Raw genomic sequence first — 17,343 nt, 5'->3', positions numbered from 1 at the left:
TTGTGCGCGCTGTCAGCCGTGAAGCCAGACGCAAAGTAGTCTTTAATAAAAGAGTAATGCAAAAACATAACAACTTTAGAAAACGAAAGCACAAGTCGGCTCATGGACATTTTAGGATATTACACTGGCCGGAGTCGCCGGACGCATTTTAAGCCTCAAAAAGGCGCATCTCTGTGGGTCCCTGCAGAGCATGTGAGACTGTGTGAGGAAGGGTTGTTGACAGTTCTCATGCACACACAATGAGCAGTACGAAATGTGTAGGGCGAGAGAAGATTTTGCATTGATTAATTGAACGTGGATGTTTGGTCAACTTTGGAGGATACAAAAAAGTGTTAAAAAAGAATACGAAAAGATACGAAAATTGGTCGAAAAAGAAAAAAACTCTCATCAAATATACTTGGGCAGCTGTTATTATACCTGTCTGTCCCCACCCAAGTAAAGTCTATGTGTGGGAAGCACTACTTATTCATGTGATCTGATCAGAATTAGTCTCCAATTACCAATTCACTGTTTGATCCAGTCAGAGAGAAAGCTCTTGTACTTCATTTTTTAATATCTTTTTGAGACTTTTAAACTTCAGAGTTTTAAAAACATGAATAGACTAAAAATATAGAAAAATGTATTATGTTCTTATGGGGAACATACAGGTAAGCGTGGTCTGCTTTTGGTTTTTGGTTTGTGCGTATCCAACATGTCCTTGAACCCTGCCTCTTTCATGTGGAGATTCTTGTTTACAGTACTTAAACAGCAAAACATCCACATTTTGTTGAACTTTCATGTTACCTGACTCCAGGAAAAGTGCTTTAAATTGCCTCTCTAAACTCTTTATAGTTTGAATAAGTCAAGGTTGTTTTGTCTTTCCTTCTCTCTCTTCAGGCAATGGCGCAGACGGGCTTTGGGCGACGGTACTTCAAAGCATTTGTTAGTGGTTTCTTTGTTGCCGTCCCTGTCACAGTGACAGTTTTAGATCGTCTTGCATACGTGGCGCGTGTGGAAGGAGCCTCCATGCAGGTGAGCTGTCCTTTATCAGCTTTGTCAGCTCTTCTTGGTAACATTGTCTGCATTAGTCTAGTTTTGCAGACATTTAGCAAAGATGTGCATTTGTTCCCTAATGAAACAACTTACAAGGTTACTTAATATGGCTGTGGCGCAGTGGTTTTTGCATATTTTACTGCTTTGGTGCTTGAATGGGCATAGCAGGTTTAAATTATGCCTTTACAATATTTTATCAGCTCTTCACTTCTTCAATGCAACATTAATAGTGAAAACTGTGTTTTAAGTTATATATTATATAAATAATATATAAGAATATGTTCAGAATAAGGGTGTTGTTTAAAGAGCCCCTTATTATGAATAATAATAATAAATTTTATTTTAAAGCGCCTTTCTGGCAACTCAAGGACACCGTACAATAAAACAACAGCAATAAAGCAACATTATAAAAGGGTCATATTTTGATTTTGGGGGTCTTTAACAACTGGCTGATATGCTTCAAGGTAAAAAACACTTCTATTGTCTTATAATATGCATTTATTTTTATCTAATTATCTCAACGACTCCCATATGATTTGTTCAGCGATTTTGTTTGTTCCCAAACCCCTCCTTTGCATGAAGCCAATTTGTAGTGATTGGTCCGATGACCCATACTGTTGCGATTGGTCGATTGCATTCAGCGTGAGTCGGAAAGAAACTCCCATCATGGCTTATCAACATTGTTGAAGTAGACAGAGTTCAGAGTGTATGTGTGAGCCCAATGCAGGAGTGTATTAAAGCAATGCAGTTTAACAACAGCATATTGCTCTGTTCTTAACCATAGGAAAAAAAACAATGACACACATTAAGTATTAATCCACACAGTGGCAAAAGTTTAACTATTTCTAAAAAAATTGTTAACTAGATACAAAACAAGTAACAAAACACAATTAAATACATATTTTGCAAGCTAGAGAAAAACAAGGAGGCAACCATTTTAGGGCGTACTCACACTGTGCTATCCGAACCGCGCCCAGGCCCTATTCCAGGATCGTTTGAGAAGTGTGAGTGCTCTGAATCAGGCTCAGGCATGGTTCACTTGGCTGGCCCTGGCCCAGTTGGAAGAGGTGTGCCAGAGCCTGGTTCACTTGGGCTTTGGCGCAGTATACTTGTGTGTGCGTGCAAAACACTGTCAAAGATTATTAAAGCTCCGCACCTTCAGCAAACCTCCTAATTCCCGCAGCACGGGGACTTTATCATTGTTTATGAGCGTCAAAAGTGGCTGATCTGTTTATTGAAATATTTGACTGCGTGTCACAGCATATGTTATATCGACTTAAACAACTTTTTTAATTAAAGAAATCTCCACTGTGCTGAGCCAGAGCGCTTCTGACCAGCACGTCATCGATGACGTAAGCGTGCCCAGGCCCGAATGGAATGTGAGAGCGGGCCGTTGGGGGAGACGGGAGGGGGGACAAGCGTGCTTTGGCCCGGTTCTAGGCAACTGTAGAGTACGCCCTTAATCACACTTACAGCTTGTGATATGGAGGAAGGAGAAACAGGCCAAACAGAACTTTGTACTGACAAAAGTTCCTGTCAAGGTCTGTCAAAGTCCCATACATTAATAGTCTTTGCTGATTCTTCCCTTAACAAACTGTCAGTGAATCCCTCGTTGCAGGGTAGGTTATTGTATAAATCATCAGAATGTTCACTCATTAATGTTCACTCATCCTCAGTCAGTATCTTCCACGCTCTACTGGTGTTTGAAGGGAAGACCACGTTCACCTTTTACCGAATCCGGTGTTACGGTTTAACTGGTGACCGTGTTAACTGGTGACTAGGCATGTGCCGGTATCACATTTTCATGCTGCGATTAATTGATTGAGCTTTTATCACGGTATACGGTATTATCACGATATTGTAATTTTACTAGAGAAACAGGTAAAAAAACACAAAAAACTTCAGTTTCGTCAACTTAGTAACTTTAATAACTTTTTAATTAACTAAAAGTACTTCAAACATTTAAATACAAATAAATATAAATAAAACAATACACAATATAAAAGTAAACTTGAGCAATTATATCAAAGTGAATGTGCAAAGGGAAACCGTCTTCGATCAGCAATCGTGGAATGAACTGCCAACTATTCCAGCATGTTTTATGCAGCAGATGCCTTTCCAGCCACAACCCAATATTGGAAATCACCCATACACACTCATTCACACACACTCATACACTACAGTCAATTTAGCTTATTCAATACACTATTCACTCAGCCTATATTCAATAATAAACATAACAAAAACTGCCTGCTAATGCATGGGTAAATCTTCAAAGGGAACAGTGTTACATTTTAACCTCTTTCACCTCATCCTGCTTGCTGTTTCACTATCTAAACAATGAAAACATAATATAAGTCAAATTTGTTTCATTTTGATATTTGATTTACACTGTCTCTTTTGCAGAATATCAGTTTTAATAACCAATAATGGCCATTATAACAGTATAACGTACATTAAATTTAAACGTTAAAGGTAAGCAATCAGTCAATGTGCAGAATCAGTGTATGTGGTTACATAAATTAATATATTAACTTATCTTTGCACTCAGCCAAAACAGTTAACTGAGAACAAGTGATTCAAAAGACATAAGAATTGTTAGATAGAGACAACAAGATGAATTCAATATCACGTTTAACAACTATAGTGAGATGAGATCATCCAGCAGATGAACTGTCTGACATGCACTATACACTCACCTGGGGTTTATGCTTACCTGCTGAACTAGTGGCTGCAGCTCTGGGCAGAGAGTGTGTGGTCACGTGATTTGCGTTTTTAGCCGTGTATTAGAATGAACGGAGAACTTTTCAGAATCGCTAAATGAAACGCCGGTGTATTTCCCGCGATTTCTCTGTGCCTCCCTTGCGTTTCTTCTCTCTGACTCTCGACTATTTTGACAAATACACACAGACGACGCACGCTCACACGGAGTCCAAAATAGGAGTTTGTGATTGGGCAGGCCAATGTCAATACCAAAAAGAGCCAATGGGCTGCAGAGTGTCACATGGACCGGCCCGGTCTGTCTGTCCGGGTAAAAAAGCATCTACTTTCAGAGAGTCACAGATCACAGCAGTGTCAATCAATAAGGCAGAAAAAAACGATAGGCTGCTAAGCCTTTTATGGGCCGATCAAATCATAAGACGATGATCAGCCCGGCCCAAAAAGTACGTCGGCCCACCGGGAAAGTGCCCGGTCTGCCAGATGGCAAGTCCGCTCCTGCGTGTGAGGATTATAGTGCGGTGGCAGCGGCGGCGCGCACACAGGGCTTCTACATGTGGGGATTGTTTACATCAGAGTGCGCATCAGTTCTGCGCAGCATATACGCAGTGTTTCTTCAAGCGGTTGATGGAAAATAAGCTAAGGCGCGTTCTAAGAATATAAATTCGGATCTATTATTTTTCACGGTATTTTGAAGTGCCCGCGATAACAATATCGTGCATATTCATTACCGTGATTTATCGCATTACCGAATACCGGCACAAGCCTACTGGTGACTCTTTCCAGATGTAAGCTATTCACGTTTGCAGTTTGGCAGATTCATCACTTTTTCACAGCAATAAAACTTGTCCATACCAAATAAATATTCTTAATACTTGGTGTCAGTGTTATTGTAAACATTATTGATTTTAATATCTGTGTGGCAGAACAGTATATAACCTAAATGAATCTAAAAAACTATTATAATTTACTTGTCATCAACAGGATTTGAACTCGTATAATCAAAAGGTTCAGCACACGTATCAATGATCTAACTATATTCAGGACTAAATGCGAATGGGTCTGTTTTAATATCCTTGTCAGTTAACATATGCTGTGCTGTGGTTGTGGACTTGTGTTAACTTGTTTCCATGTACTTGCGTTAACATGTTTCTACAAACTGTCACGCTGATATTTTCTCAGAAAAGCTCTAAATGACAAAAGTGTTTTATTGCAGTTGGTCAAACCATGATTTTTATAGTTGTAGACTCATGTTAACCTGTGCCTTTGCACTCGTATTAACTTGTGTCTACGAAGTCATTTTATTTTCACTAAAGGTATTAAAAAAAATACCAAACAAATATCCAAATTGAGACCTCTTGTATTTACCTTTGCCTGATTTTTTTTTTTTTTTTTTTTTTTTTACAGTAATTTATTCATTCATTCATTTTTTACGGCTTAGTCCCCTTATTAATCAGGGGTTGCCACAGCAGAATGAACCACCAACTTATCCAGCACATGTTTTACGCAGCGGTTGCCCCTCCAGCTGCAACCCATCACTGGGAAACACCCATACACACTCATTCACACACATAAAATTATTTATATATATATATATATATATATATATATATATATATATATATATATATATATATATATATATATATAAATATATATATATATATATATATATATATATATATATATATATATATATATATATATATATATATATATATATATATATATATATATATATATATATATATATATATATATATTTGTACACAATTTATATAATTTATATTATTTGTGTGTGTCATGTCACATTGTGAAGCTGTAGACACAGTATTAAAGGAGACCTGGTATGCAAGGCAAGGCAAGGCAAGGCAAGTTTATTTATATAGCACATTTCATACACAGTGGCAATTCAAAGTGCTTTACATAAACAGGAATAAAAGAAACAATTATAAGAGAAATAAAAACAAACATAAAAATGGTAAGAATAAAAATAAAATAAAATAAAAGCTGATAAAATGTGTTATAAAAGAATTAAAAAGAAGAGAAAAACATAGTAGTTCGATCTGTCGGACGTAGCACAGTGCTCATTCAGTAAAGGCACAGCTAAACAGATGTGTTTTCAGTCTTGATTTGAACGTGCCTAATGTTGGAGCACATCTGATCATTTCTGGAAGCTGATTCCAGCAGCGAGGGGCGTAGTAGCTGAAAGCCGATTCACCCTGCTTTGACTGAACTCTTGGGATTTCTAATCTATTTGATCCTAAAGATCTGAGTGATCTGTTAGGTTTGTATTCAGTGAGCATATCTATAATGTATTGAGGTCCTAGGCCATTTAGTGATTTATAGACCAGTAATAATACTTTAAAATCTATTCTAAATGTGACTGGGAGCCAGTGTAAAGACCTGAGGACAGGTGTGATGTGCTCTGATTTCCTGGTTCTGGTCAGAATTCTGGCCGCAGCGTTCTGGATGAGCTGCAACTGTCTGACTGTCTTTTTGGGAAGGCCAGTGAGGAGGCCATTACAGTAATCCACCCTGCTGCTGATAAAAGCATGAACAAGTTTCTCTAAGTCTTCACTGGAAACAAAGCATCTAATTCTTGCAATGTTTTTGAGATGATAGTATGCTGATTTACTAACTGCTTTGATATGACTATTGAAACTCAGATCTGACTCCAGAGTCACACCAAGATTCTTGACCTTATGTTTTGTTGTTTGACCCTTAGAGCCAAGGTACGCATTCACCTTGAGAACCTCATCTCTGTTCCCAAACGCAATGACTTCAGTTTTCTCTTTGTTTAACTGAAGAAAGTTTTGGCACATCCAATTGTTAATTTCATCAATGCATTGGCAGAGGGTGTCAATGGGGCTGTAGTCATTAGGCAGTAAGGCTAGGTAGATTTGAGTGTCATCAGCATAGCTGTGGTAGGAGATTTGGTTCTTTCTCATTATTTGGCTCAGAGGGAGCATATAAAGGTTGAACAGGAGAGGTGCCAGAATCGAGCCTTGTGGGACTCCACATGTCATGGGTGTCCACCCTGATCTATGGTCACCTATACTGACATAGTAACCTCTTCCTTCAAGGTAAGATCTGAACCATTTGAGGACCGTCCCAGACAGCCCAACCCAGTTTTCCAGCCTATCCAGAAGTATGCTGTGATCGACAGTGTCAAATGCAGCACTGAGATCGAGCAGTACCAGCACTGTTAGTTTGCCTGAATCTGTATTTAGGCGGATATCATTGATTATCTTTATAAGGGCGCTCTCTGTACTGTGATGTGGTCTGAAACCAGATTGAAAATTGTCCAAACACCCCTTGTAGTTTAGGAACTTGTTAACCTGGTTAAAAACAACTTTTTCAATGATTTTGCCAATGAAAGGGAGATTTGAGATGGGCCTGTAATTGCTCAATATGGTGTTATCCAGGTTGCTCTTCTTCAAGAGGGGTTTAACAACTGCAGTTTTAAGTGAGTTAGGAAAAATCCCCGAGAGAAGTGAAGCATTTACCACTTTTAGAAGATCCATTTCTAAGCAGGTCAACACCGTTTTAAAGAATGATGTGGGGAGCGTGTCGAGACTGCAGGTTGATGTTTTCATAATTTGCACGATCTCTTCTAAGATTTTGCCATTAATTGCCATGAAATCGGACATAATGTCTGATTTCTTAAGTTGTGGTTGAGCTAGTCTGACGTCGACACAATTTGGCTGATTGGATGAGCTGATTGCCTTTCTGATATTATTGATCTTGTCAGTAAAGAAATGAGCAAACTCATTACATTTGCTTTCAGAGAGTAGCTCACTGGGAATCCGACTGGGGGGGGTTGTGAGTTTCTCTATCGTTGCAAAGAGTTTACGAGCATTGTTTACGTTGCTGTTTATAAGGCTTGAAAAGAAAGTCTGCCTAGCAGTTTTTAGTTCCATATTAAAAGCACGAAGACTGTCTTTATAGATATTATAATGGACTACTAGTTTCGTCTTTCTCCACATACGCTCAGCTTTTCTGCACTGTCTTTTCATTATTTTAATTCTTGGGGACCTAGTCCAGGATCCCCTTTGGCTGCTAGTTATCTTCTTGGCTTTAACAGGAGCAATGTCATCTATGACATTCTTAACTTTAGAGTTAAACAAATCAAGGAGAGAATCAACAGAGTCTGCAGATATACTTGGTGCTAGCGATATGGCCTTCATAAACTGCTCATTAGTGTTCTCATTTATGCATCTCTTTCTGACAGAGACAGATCTGTCTTTAATAGCTGGAGTGATCAATATATCAAAGAAAATACAGAAATGATCAGATAGTGCAACATCCTTAACAACAGTTGATGAAATGTGTAAACCCTTAGTTATAAGTAGATCAAGAGTGTGTCCACGATTGTGTGTGGGTCCTTGAACATGCTGAGTCAGATCAAAAGTGTTCAAAACAGTCATTAGTTCTTTTACAGCATTGATTTCTGGATTATCAATGTGAATATTAAAATCCCCAGCAATGGTAAAATAGTCAAATTCAGAGGTTACTATTGATAACAGCTCTGGAAAATCATCAATAAAAGCTGGAGAATATTTTGGAGGTCTGTAGATAATGATCAGTAAGATACGTGGAGCACCTTTTAGTGCTATACTCAGATATTCAAAAGACAAAAAGTCACCAAATGACACTTGTTTACACTCATAGACATCTTTAAACAGGGCAGCAATGCCTCCACCTCTCCTATTGGCTCTGCAAACACTCAAAAAGTCAAAGTTTAAAGGAGCTGTTTCATTCAGAACTGCTGCACTACAGTTGTCATCTAGCCAAGTTTCATTTAAAAGCATAAAATCAAGGCAATTTGAGTTGATAAAATCATTGACTAAAAGTGACTTATTGTTGAGTGATCGGATGTTTAAAAGTGCTAACTTAACAGTTTTAGCTGTTTCTGCTACAGTAGTCTCAGATTTATATTTAATAGACACAAGATTTGAGTGATTTGCTATACGGCCTGAAAAAGTCTTCGGTTTTCTGTCACGTAATACAACACCTATATGCGTAGAGAAAGCTACAGGCACACTGGGTTCCTGCTTGTTCTGTAAACATCTGATAAAGACACTGTTATCTAAGCAGGCACCCGAGACACATCATGGAGAGCAGTTTTGTTCACCAGCTGAGGATGGTGCGTTGTTGTTTGGGCCCTGGCGGTGGGGCAAATGTCGGAGGGCTCTTCCAGGTGGGCTCAGAGGTGGTTGTGGAGCAGGCCGCTTTTTGGTTGGTAACTGGGGGCTTGCGGCGATGGAGTGTGAAAGTTTAGTTCCAGCATGCACCAGTTCCTCCATCTTTTTTGAGAAACCCAAGAGAGGCGAGCAAGGTGATAATGGGAACGTGTCTGGTGACAGAGGCTGTGGCTCTGGAGATTCTGGGTGCTGAAATATGTTTTCCTGGGTGTTTTCCTGAGGATCAGTTTTTAGTGACGAGACATGATGCTGTTCTGATGCGTCACAGTCTGTCTGTGTTGAGCAGAGGGCCAGCGATAGTGTCTCTATCAACAGTGGGTGTTTTGGCTGCGTGGCGTTATCACTGTCCTTGGGTGATGCGTCAGCCCCAAGTCCACTCGGGAGCTGATTTGAGGTCCTGTGGTCATCTGGACATTTGCTAGGTGTGTATGTGCCATTTGGATTGAGGTCAGTGGCACATACAGCTGATGGATGATGGAGGGAGAAGAAGATATTGTCCTTTAGCACCTTTGCACCAAGTTTGTTTGGGTGAAGGCCGTCTGATGTCAACAGTTGTCTTTGGTTCCAGAAGAGATTGAAGTTGTCAATAAAATTCAGTCCTTTCCTGTTACATGCTTTCTGCAGCCATACATTTAGACCAAGCAGCCGTGAAAACATATTTGTCCCTCTTGCAGGGATTGGTCCACTGATGAACGGCTGAATTTTCACTCTTTCAACTGTTTCCAAGAGCTCACAGAAATCTCTCTTGAGCAGTTCTGACTGTTCCTTCCGAATATCATTCTTCCCCACATGGATGATAATCCGTTTTGCAGTCTTGTGCTTCATCAGAATTTCCTTAAGTTCTTTGTTTACATCAGAAACTGTTGCATGAGGGAAGCAGTATGTCATTGTAGATTTGCTCCTAAAATTCCTGATTATTGAATCTCCTACAACTAGTGTTCTTATCTCAGGTGCGATCGGAGCAGAATGCCGCTGTCTAGTCGGCCTTGCGCCTCTGTTCCATGCAGAGTTAGCTGCTGAGTCATGCGATCTCTGTCTGACTGCATTTGGGGATTCTTCACCCATATTACTCAATACTTCATATCTGTTCTCAAGCTGTATTTGAGTCCGAGCTGTATTTGGGGTAGAGGACGCTAATGCGGCAGCGTATGATCTGACCCCACGAGTACCCTTTGGTCTCGCACCTTGTTTATGCCAATGCTCATTTTCCACAGTTTTAATCTGTTTTTCAGTGCTCGAAATAGTGGTAGGAATAGATTTATGGGACTCACCGGCTATTTGCTGTGAGCGTCCACAATGACGCTGCAGTTCTGGTTGGATCGCAAGTAACTTTGTTTCAAGAACTGCAATCTTTTGTAGAAGTTTGTGGCAGTTTGTACAGCAGTGAGAATCTGAATTAATCCGATCCAGAGGCATTTTCACAGCCGTGTTTTCCCGTCTCAGGAATGTGAGCAGCTGATAGTTGGTAGCGGGAGGATTGTTTAGACGATAATTCCCCTCTTGTTAGTAAAGCTATATTCCAGAAAGTTTGTAGAATCGATGCTGATCTTCAAGCTGTGTTGTTTGAGCACTGTGCTGATAGGCTCAAGTTAAAATTAGGGTTTAAGATATAAAAGCAAGTGAGCAGAGAGCGGAGCAGTAGGCAAAGACGTCCGAACAGTAGCGAAGCAGGAAGCAGAAAGTGCCACTTTTTACAATATGTAAAATAAGTTTCTAGTGTCACTGTAGTGTGTATGTGAAGTTTCAACTCAAGCTACCACACAAATAATGTTTTATATCTCTTTGAAACTGTCCCTTTTAGGTTTTGATTCAAATTGGGCCATTTTGGTGACTCACTTTAAATTCAAATGAGAGAAGAAGGCAGAAGAGGGTAGCCTATGGAGACCACAGGGTTCATTTGTGTATTCTAAAACCCCACATTTACAATCCTCTTAGGCCCCGTTTACACTAATTCGTTTTAGTTTTAAAACAGTGTTTTAGAATGAAAATGATCCACGTCCACACTAGGACAACTCTCCGTCTACACCATCATGTGACCACACACACACTCTGGCATGCGCTGCAGCATATCTACCCAAATGAGAGCTGTGCATGTTGGACTGCTCATCAAGGATCTACCACTGGATCTAATCTCACTATATTTGTTAAATGTGATATTTAATTCATCTTGTTGTCTATATCTAACGACATATTCCCCGAACTTGGTCTTTTGAATCTTTTACTTGTTCTCAGGTAACGTGTTTTGGCTAAGTGCAAAGATAGGTTAATAATTAATGTAACCACGTACATTTTGTATATTGACTGATCGCTTGCCCTTATTTCTTATAACTTATTGTATGTTGTACTTTTATAATAACCATTATTGATTATTAAAACTGATATTCCACAAAAGAGAGGGTATGTTTCGTATTTTCAATGAGAATGAAAGGAGGCAGTAATGTTATAGGCTCTGTTTTGTTATAAATATGCATACAGTGAAGATGACGGTCATATAATTATGTAGCTACACGACACCTCAACATTTCTGCTGTCTGTTAAGTTGCTAATATCAAAATGAAAATAGGCAGTTCCTTAAATCATGTTTTCATTTTATTGTTAAGAAAGTGAAACAACGTAGCCAGGATGATGTGAATAAGGTTATAAAGTACACTTTTCCCTTTACCCGACGTGTCCTCTGGAGTTTGTTTTCTTATATCAAACTTGCGAAGTCTGAACTTACAAGGAAAGGTTGCAAGACTGAACTGTGTGTAGGCTACTTAATATTGAGGAAAAAGCCCCAATCAGATATGCGAATGTCTGCAGCCAGCATTTTCAAAATGCTCCAATTTCGGCGCTCGAAAACTCCAGCGTAGTGTGGATGGATGGTGTAACCGTAGCAAAACTTATGCGCTTTAAAACTAAAACTAAAACGTATTAGTGTAAACGGGGCCTTAGTCGCTGACATAATCTTCAGCAGGTGAAAACTCTAATGGCTGCTTCTCACTCAGGGAGAGGTCGTCACTAATGGGCGGGGCTTTCCATCTTTGATGACATGTACAAAGGGAGAATGTCAATGCAAGTGTTTCTGCAGACTGTTTTCATTAACTGTGATTATAAAAATGAAGAACTTTTACCATTAGAGGTTGGCTATATTCACACACTGTTGCCACAAAACTGTGTTAAAACCCCTATAATAATACATAATAGGTCCCCTTTAGTGACCTTTAATGTAATCTAATGTAATGTGTATTTATTTAGCACATTTATCATTTATTTATATAGCCAAAGCGCTTCACAATCATGAGGGGTGGGGGTCTCTCCAAACCACCACCAGTGTGCAGCATTCACTTGGATGATGCGACTGCAGCCACAGGACAACGACGCCAGTGCGCGCACCACACAACAGCTATTGGTGGAGTGAATAGACAGTGATAGGGCCAGTGTGGTGGATAGTGATGATTGGGAGGCCATGATGGGTAAGGGCCGATGGAGGGAATTTGGTCAGGACACCAGTTTCGAGAAGTGCCATGGGATGTTTATTGACCACAGAGAGTCAGGACCTCGGTTTAAAGTCTCATTCAAAAGATGGCGCTTACTGACAGTAAAGTGTCCCCTTCACTGCATAAGGCTCACACAGACCACAAATGGGAAATAGGGACTGTTATTGGGGACATTTTTTTTGTCCTTGATATCCTGGACTACTTTTTGTAAAATGTTCAGTAAAAATATTCCTTGGCAAAATGTATTCTGTTTGCGTTAACTACTACAGTGATCCCCAAAAAAAGAGTCCACAATGAGTGATGATGCAGAGAAAAATTGAGAATTGATAGACGGACACTTTAAATAAAATTATGGAAATGTAATCAAATTTACCAAGCCTTGGACAATTTGTTTCAATATACATATTTTGTTTACTTTCAAGAAAAAAAGTAAAATGACAGTTTAGGAAACTTTCCACCCAATAAAGGTCACATTAAAATCATCATATTCACAGTGTTGCTTCAAATTTAGATTACTGTCAAAATAACTGCACATATTATAATCTTTCCCTCAACAAACTCCTCTACTGAAACATTAATAGCCTTTCTCTAATTTTAGGACTTTGCATTAGTGCTTAATCAAATGAAAAATTCTAAACATCACACTAATAGCACTAAGACGGCAATGAAAGACACTTTTAATAATGAGAGAAAACCATCTGAATGCAGCAATGCTCATTACCTCACCAAACACAAGTAATGGCTCATTATCTACCTAATGAACGCTAACTAACCAAAACGCTGCTGTTGTTTTTTCTTCCAGAGTCCAGTTTTCTATCTCGCTTCATACTGTTATGTTTCTGCTAATGGCTTTTCTCAGTCCATCCACGGCCTTTGAATCCAAATAAGTCACTCTTACGAACAATACTGGAAGCTGACACCAATACCCAATGAGAAGATGTGCGTGAATTAAAAAGATAGAGCGCCCAGCTGTGACAGATAAATTCTCCAGGCACGAACGTTCCGTCGGGGTATTTATTTTAGAAGGACAGATAAGAGATATTTCTGTCAATTATCCCAGCAAGCGTGAAATGGCTCATCGAGATCTCTCTTAATGATTCATTGGAGGCCTGTGTGTCGGCTCGCATGCTTGAGAAAGTTTGTCATGCTAAAACTGTTTGATACACCTCCACAAAAGAGTTAAGAGAAAACAAATAGTCTGTGGGGGAAAAAAAAAACAAGTTAACATGTAGATGTTATTTTTATTTTCAGGATGTCGTCAGTCAAAAGGCTGAGAGAACAGAGCGATTCTTTTCTTGAACTTGCTAAAAGCAATGTTGCTTCCGCTGAGTTTATTCTTAGCATTGGGCTCTCAGTAGTTTAGGAAGTTTGTGCGGAGGATTAAAGCGATAAATCACAGAGCTACAAGAAGAAGAGTTGATCAAACTTAAAAGTTTCTAATCTGTCACAGCTTTGCTAAACTAGAGCTACAAACATTGTAGGATTGCCCTGTTTTCTGGCACAATCTGTGATATTGGAGCTTCAAAATATTAGTGATGCTACTGTATTTTTGAAAGGGCAGAATTGTCAATGCGTTAAACTGTAAATCAGGTTGTATATGCAGACGTTAAGCTACTTAAAATGTTGATTTGAACATTTAATTGTACAAAAGAAACATGCAAGATAGTCTTTTTCTGAGCGCTGTGTGTATATGTTATTCAATGTTTCTGATAGACATACACTCACCGGCCACTTTATTAGGTACACCTTACTAGTACCGGGTTGGACCTATTTTTGCCTTCAGAACTGCCTTAATCATTCGTGACATAGATTTAACAAGGTACTGGAAATATCCCTTAGAAATTTTGGTCTATATTAACATGAAAGCATCACGCAGCTGCACGTCCATGATGTTAATCTCCCGTTCCACCACATCCCAAAGGTGCTCAATTGGATTGAGATATGGTGACTGTGGAGGCCGTTTGAGTACAGTGAACTCATTGTCATGTTCAAGAAATCAGTCTGAGGTGATTCATGTTTTATGACATGGCATGTTATCCTGCTGGAAGTAGCCATCAGAAGATGGGTACACTGTGGCATTAAGGGATGAACATGGTCAGCAACAATACTCAGGTAGGCTGTGGCGTTGACATAATGCTCAGTTGGTACTAATGGGCCCAAAGTGTGCCTGAACTGTTGAGACAAGGCAGGATGGATCTATGCTTCCATGTTGTTGACGCCAAATTCTGGCCCTACCATCTTAATGTCACAGCAGAAATTGAGACTCATCAGACCAGGCAACGTTTTTTTTTTCCGATCTTCTATTTTCCAATTTTGTTGAGCCTGTGCGATTTGTGGCCTCAGTTTCCTGTTCTTAGCTGACAGGAGTGGCACCCGGTGTGGTCGTCTGCTGCTGTAGCCCATCCGCCTCGGTTGGACGTGTTGTGCGTTCAGAGATACTCTTCTGCATACCTCAGTTGTAACAAATGGTTACTTGAGTCACTGTTGCCTTTCTATCAGTTCAAACCAGTCTGGCCATTCTTCTCTGACAAGACGTTTGCGCCCACAGAACTGCCGCTCACTGGATATTTTCATTTTTTCCGACATTCTCTGTAATCCCTAAAGATGGTTGTGTGTGAAAATCCCAGTAGATCAGCAGTTTCTGAAATACTCAGACCAGCCTAACTGGCACCAACAACCATGCCACATTGACAATCACTTAAATCAACTTTCTTCCCCATTCAGATGCTCAGTTTGATCTGCAGCAGATCCTCTAGACCATGTCTACATGCCTAAATGCATTGAGTTGCTGCCATGTGATTGGCTGATTAGAAATTTACGTTAACGAGCAGTTGGACGGGTGTACCTAATAAAGTGGCCGGTAAGTGTATCTGATTCAGTTAATTTTGCATTGAGTGTCCATATTTTAGTTCATGTGGAGAAAAAAAACTGACAATTTTTAAAACATCATATCTTTATGAAAAATGTATTTGTCAGTTAAGCAACAGTGTTCGCATCAGGGTACAGTGAAGGCTATTCAGCTGTGTGAAGGTTACGCCAGATCTAACGCATGCACTTAATGCCGAAATGTCATTTGGCCTTACATTTTAGCTTCTCGTTAATTAAATGTGCCATATACTGCATTGGTTTAATAAGTTAAATTGTTCTCTGATATCTAGATAGTAGGTTTATGGCTTCGATAAGTTCAAAAAGTCTTCAGAAATGGTTTTATAAGCTAAATTATTACTCCATAAAATACTCATAGAATCAGGAGGTCCATGATTGACTATATATGGTTTGTGTCGAAAATATTAATGAGCTCCGCTCTGACATACCACTCTTACAGAGAGAGAGAGAGAGAGAGAGAGAGAAAGAGAGCATGATGTCCGCTTAACAATCAGAGTAATGTTGACCTATTTTGCTCACCAGATCTGTTGTGGATAAAGGCTAAATTATAATTAAACTTGACAAAAAGAGTGACAGAGATGTATCGCGTTGTATTTTAAAGCTACAGTCAAAGATAACACAGCCAGGAATTAATATCAACCTCTGCATGAGTAGATGACAGTTGAGCTGGGTGATTTGACACGATTTAGCAGTCTACACGTTTGTTGAAACAATCTCATCAAATTTTACCCAGTAACGCACAATTTGGGGCTTATGTTTTCAAAATAAAAGTCCAACATAGACAGTAAGTGAATATTCGCTTAAAATAACTAAGTGAGAAAAATTATCACTGTTGTGTCACTAGAAAATGTTGTTGATTATCAAACACATCCTAAGGCGTGCATATTAATGGTCTCGGAGCTTTTTTTTAATGATTTCAGAACTGCATACGAGTCATGTTCTTTTAATGACGTGGCTGTGTGCTGGGCCCGGATGAGTGACCTAAAGTAAGCATATATGCAAATGCAGATAGCACGCATGGCCCATGAATGTCATCACAGTTTGTTTTGTCCTCTGATTGGCCCATTGTCCACTAAGGTTTTACACTTGTGTAATATACATGAAAAGGAGGAAGCAGTTGTGTCTGAGGCTCACAGTATACCCATTTCCATATAGTGATCTTTTATTATTCTACTATGCCTTGGTATACCCATATTTTCTTTATAGGGCACCTTTTAATAAGCTTATTTCAAAGTGAAAGTGACAGTTTCTTCACTCTCTCTACTAGTATTTAAAAAAGTTATTGAAAACAATACAAATTATCAATAATAAAAGATAGAAGAAATTTACAGTGTTTAGCACAAATAAAAATGGAGCGAATGCCAAATCAAAGAAGTTAACAATTAGAAAAACAATTGTTTAAGTTTCGTGTTCACTGATTATTTTGCTCACATTGATCAACTACGCTGTTCCAGACAATTTTCGACATTGCTGCTCAAGTGATTATCACTGAAAGTGTGCAGAGTGAACTTGCTAAATTACTAGTCCATGGTCATTTTGAGTGAGATGCTAATGGTCTAATCAGATTATGTTATCTATGCTAAGCTAAGCTAAAAGTGCTCCCGCCAGACCTGGAGAGCAGCGATGCAATTATTCCCATTTCTCTCCATTTTAACTGCACTTTGTGCCTCCTGATTTATTTGTTTGTGCTCCTAGATTTTTCTTGTGAGATGCTACAGTGCTTTTTAAAAAAATATTAATATTAATATAAAGATACATATCGTGGTTCTTTTCCCAGCCATCCTTAAACCCAGATGGAGAGTCTTCACCTGATGTTGTGCTGCTCAACCGCTGGAGCGTGAGGAACTACCACGTGCAACGAGGCGACATTGTGTCAGTTCTGTGAGTAGCTACATTTTAAGCCATCCTAAACTGGTATGACCTGCTATGTGAGATTTCACTGTCATGAATACCCACTGCAGTGCTGTTGAAACTGTACAAAGCAAGTGACTGGAAAAAGTGTCTGTTGCTTGTCAGTGCTG

General features: G+C 39.2%; 1 protein-coding gene across 2 annotated transcripts in view; it reads left to right on the top strand.

Moving 5' to 3' along the window:
• Positions 1–17,343, top strand: part of immp2l (inner mitochondrial membrane peptidase subunit 2) — a 211,557-nt gene that overhangs the window by 15,649 nt on the left and 178,565 nt on the right. For both annotated transcript variants that reach the window (XM_056451658.1, XM_056451659.1), the window contains exons 2-3: positions 877–1,011; positions 17,100–17,203. In XM_056451658.1, coding sequence (XP_056307633.1) covers positions 880–1,011; positions 17,100–17,203 — 236 coding nt within the window. In that variant the 5' untranslated portion in view covers positions 877–879. The remainder of the gene's footprint in view (positions 1–876; positions 1,012–17,099; positions 17,204–17,343) is intronic.

Source organism: Danio aesculapii, chromosome 25 (assembly GCF_903798145.1).
Source record: "Danio aesculapii chromosome 25, fDanAes4.1, whole genome shotgun sequence".
In the NCBI taxonomy this organism is placed as follows: domain Eukaryota; kingdom Metazoa; phylum Chordata; class Actinopteri; order Cypriniformes; family Danionidae; genus Danio; species Danio aesculapii.
Note: the sequence above shows the minus strand (reverse complement) of the source record. Positions and strands in the feature narration are given on the sequence as shown.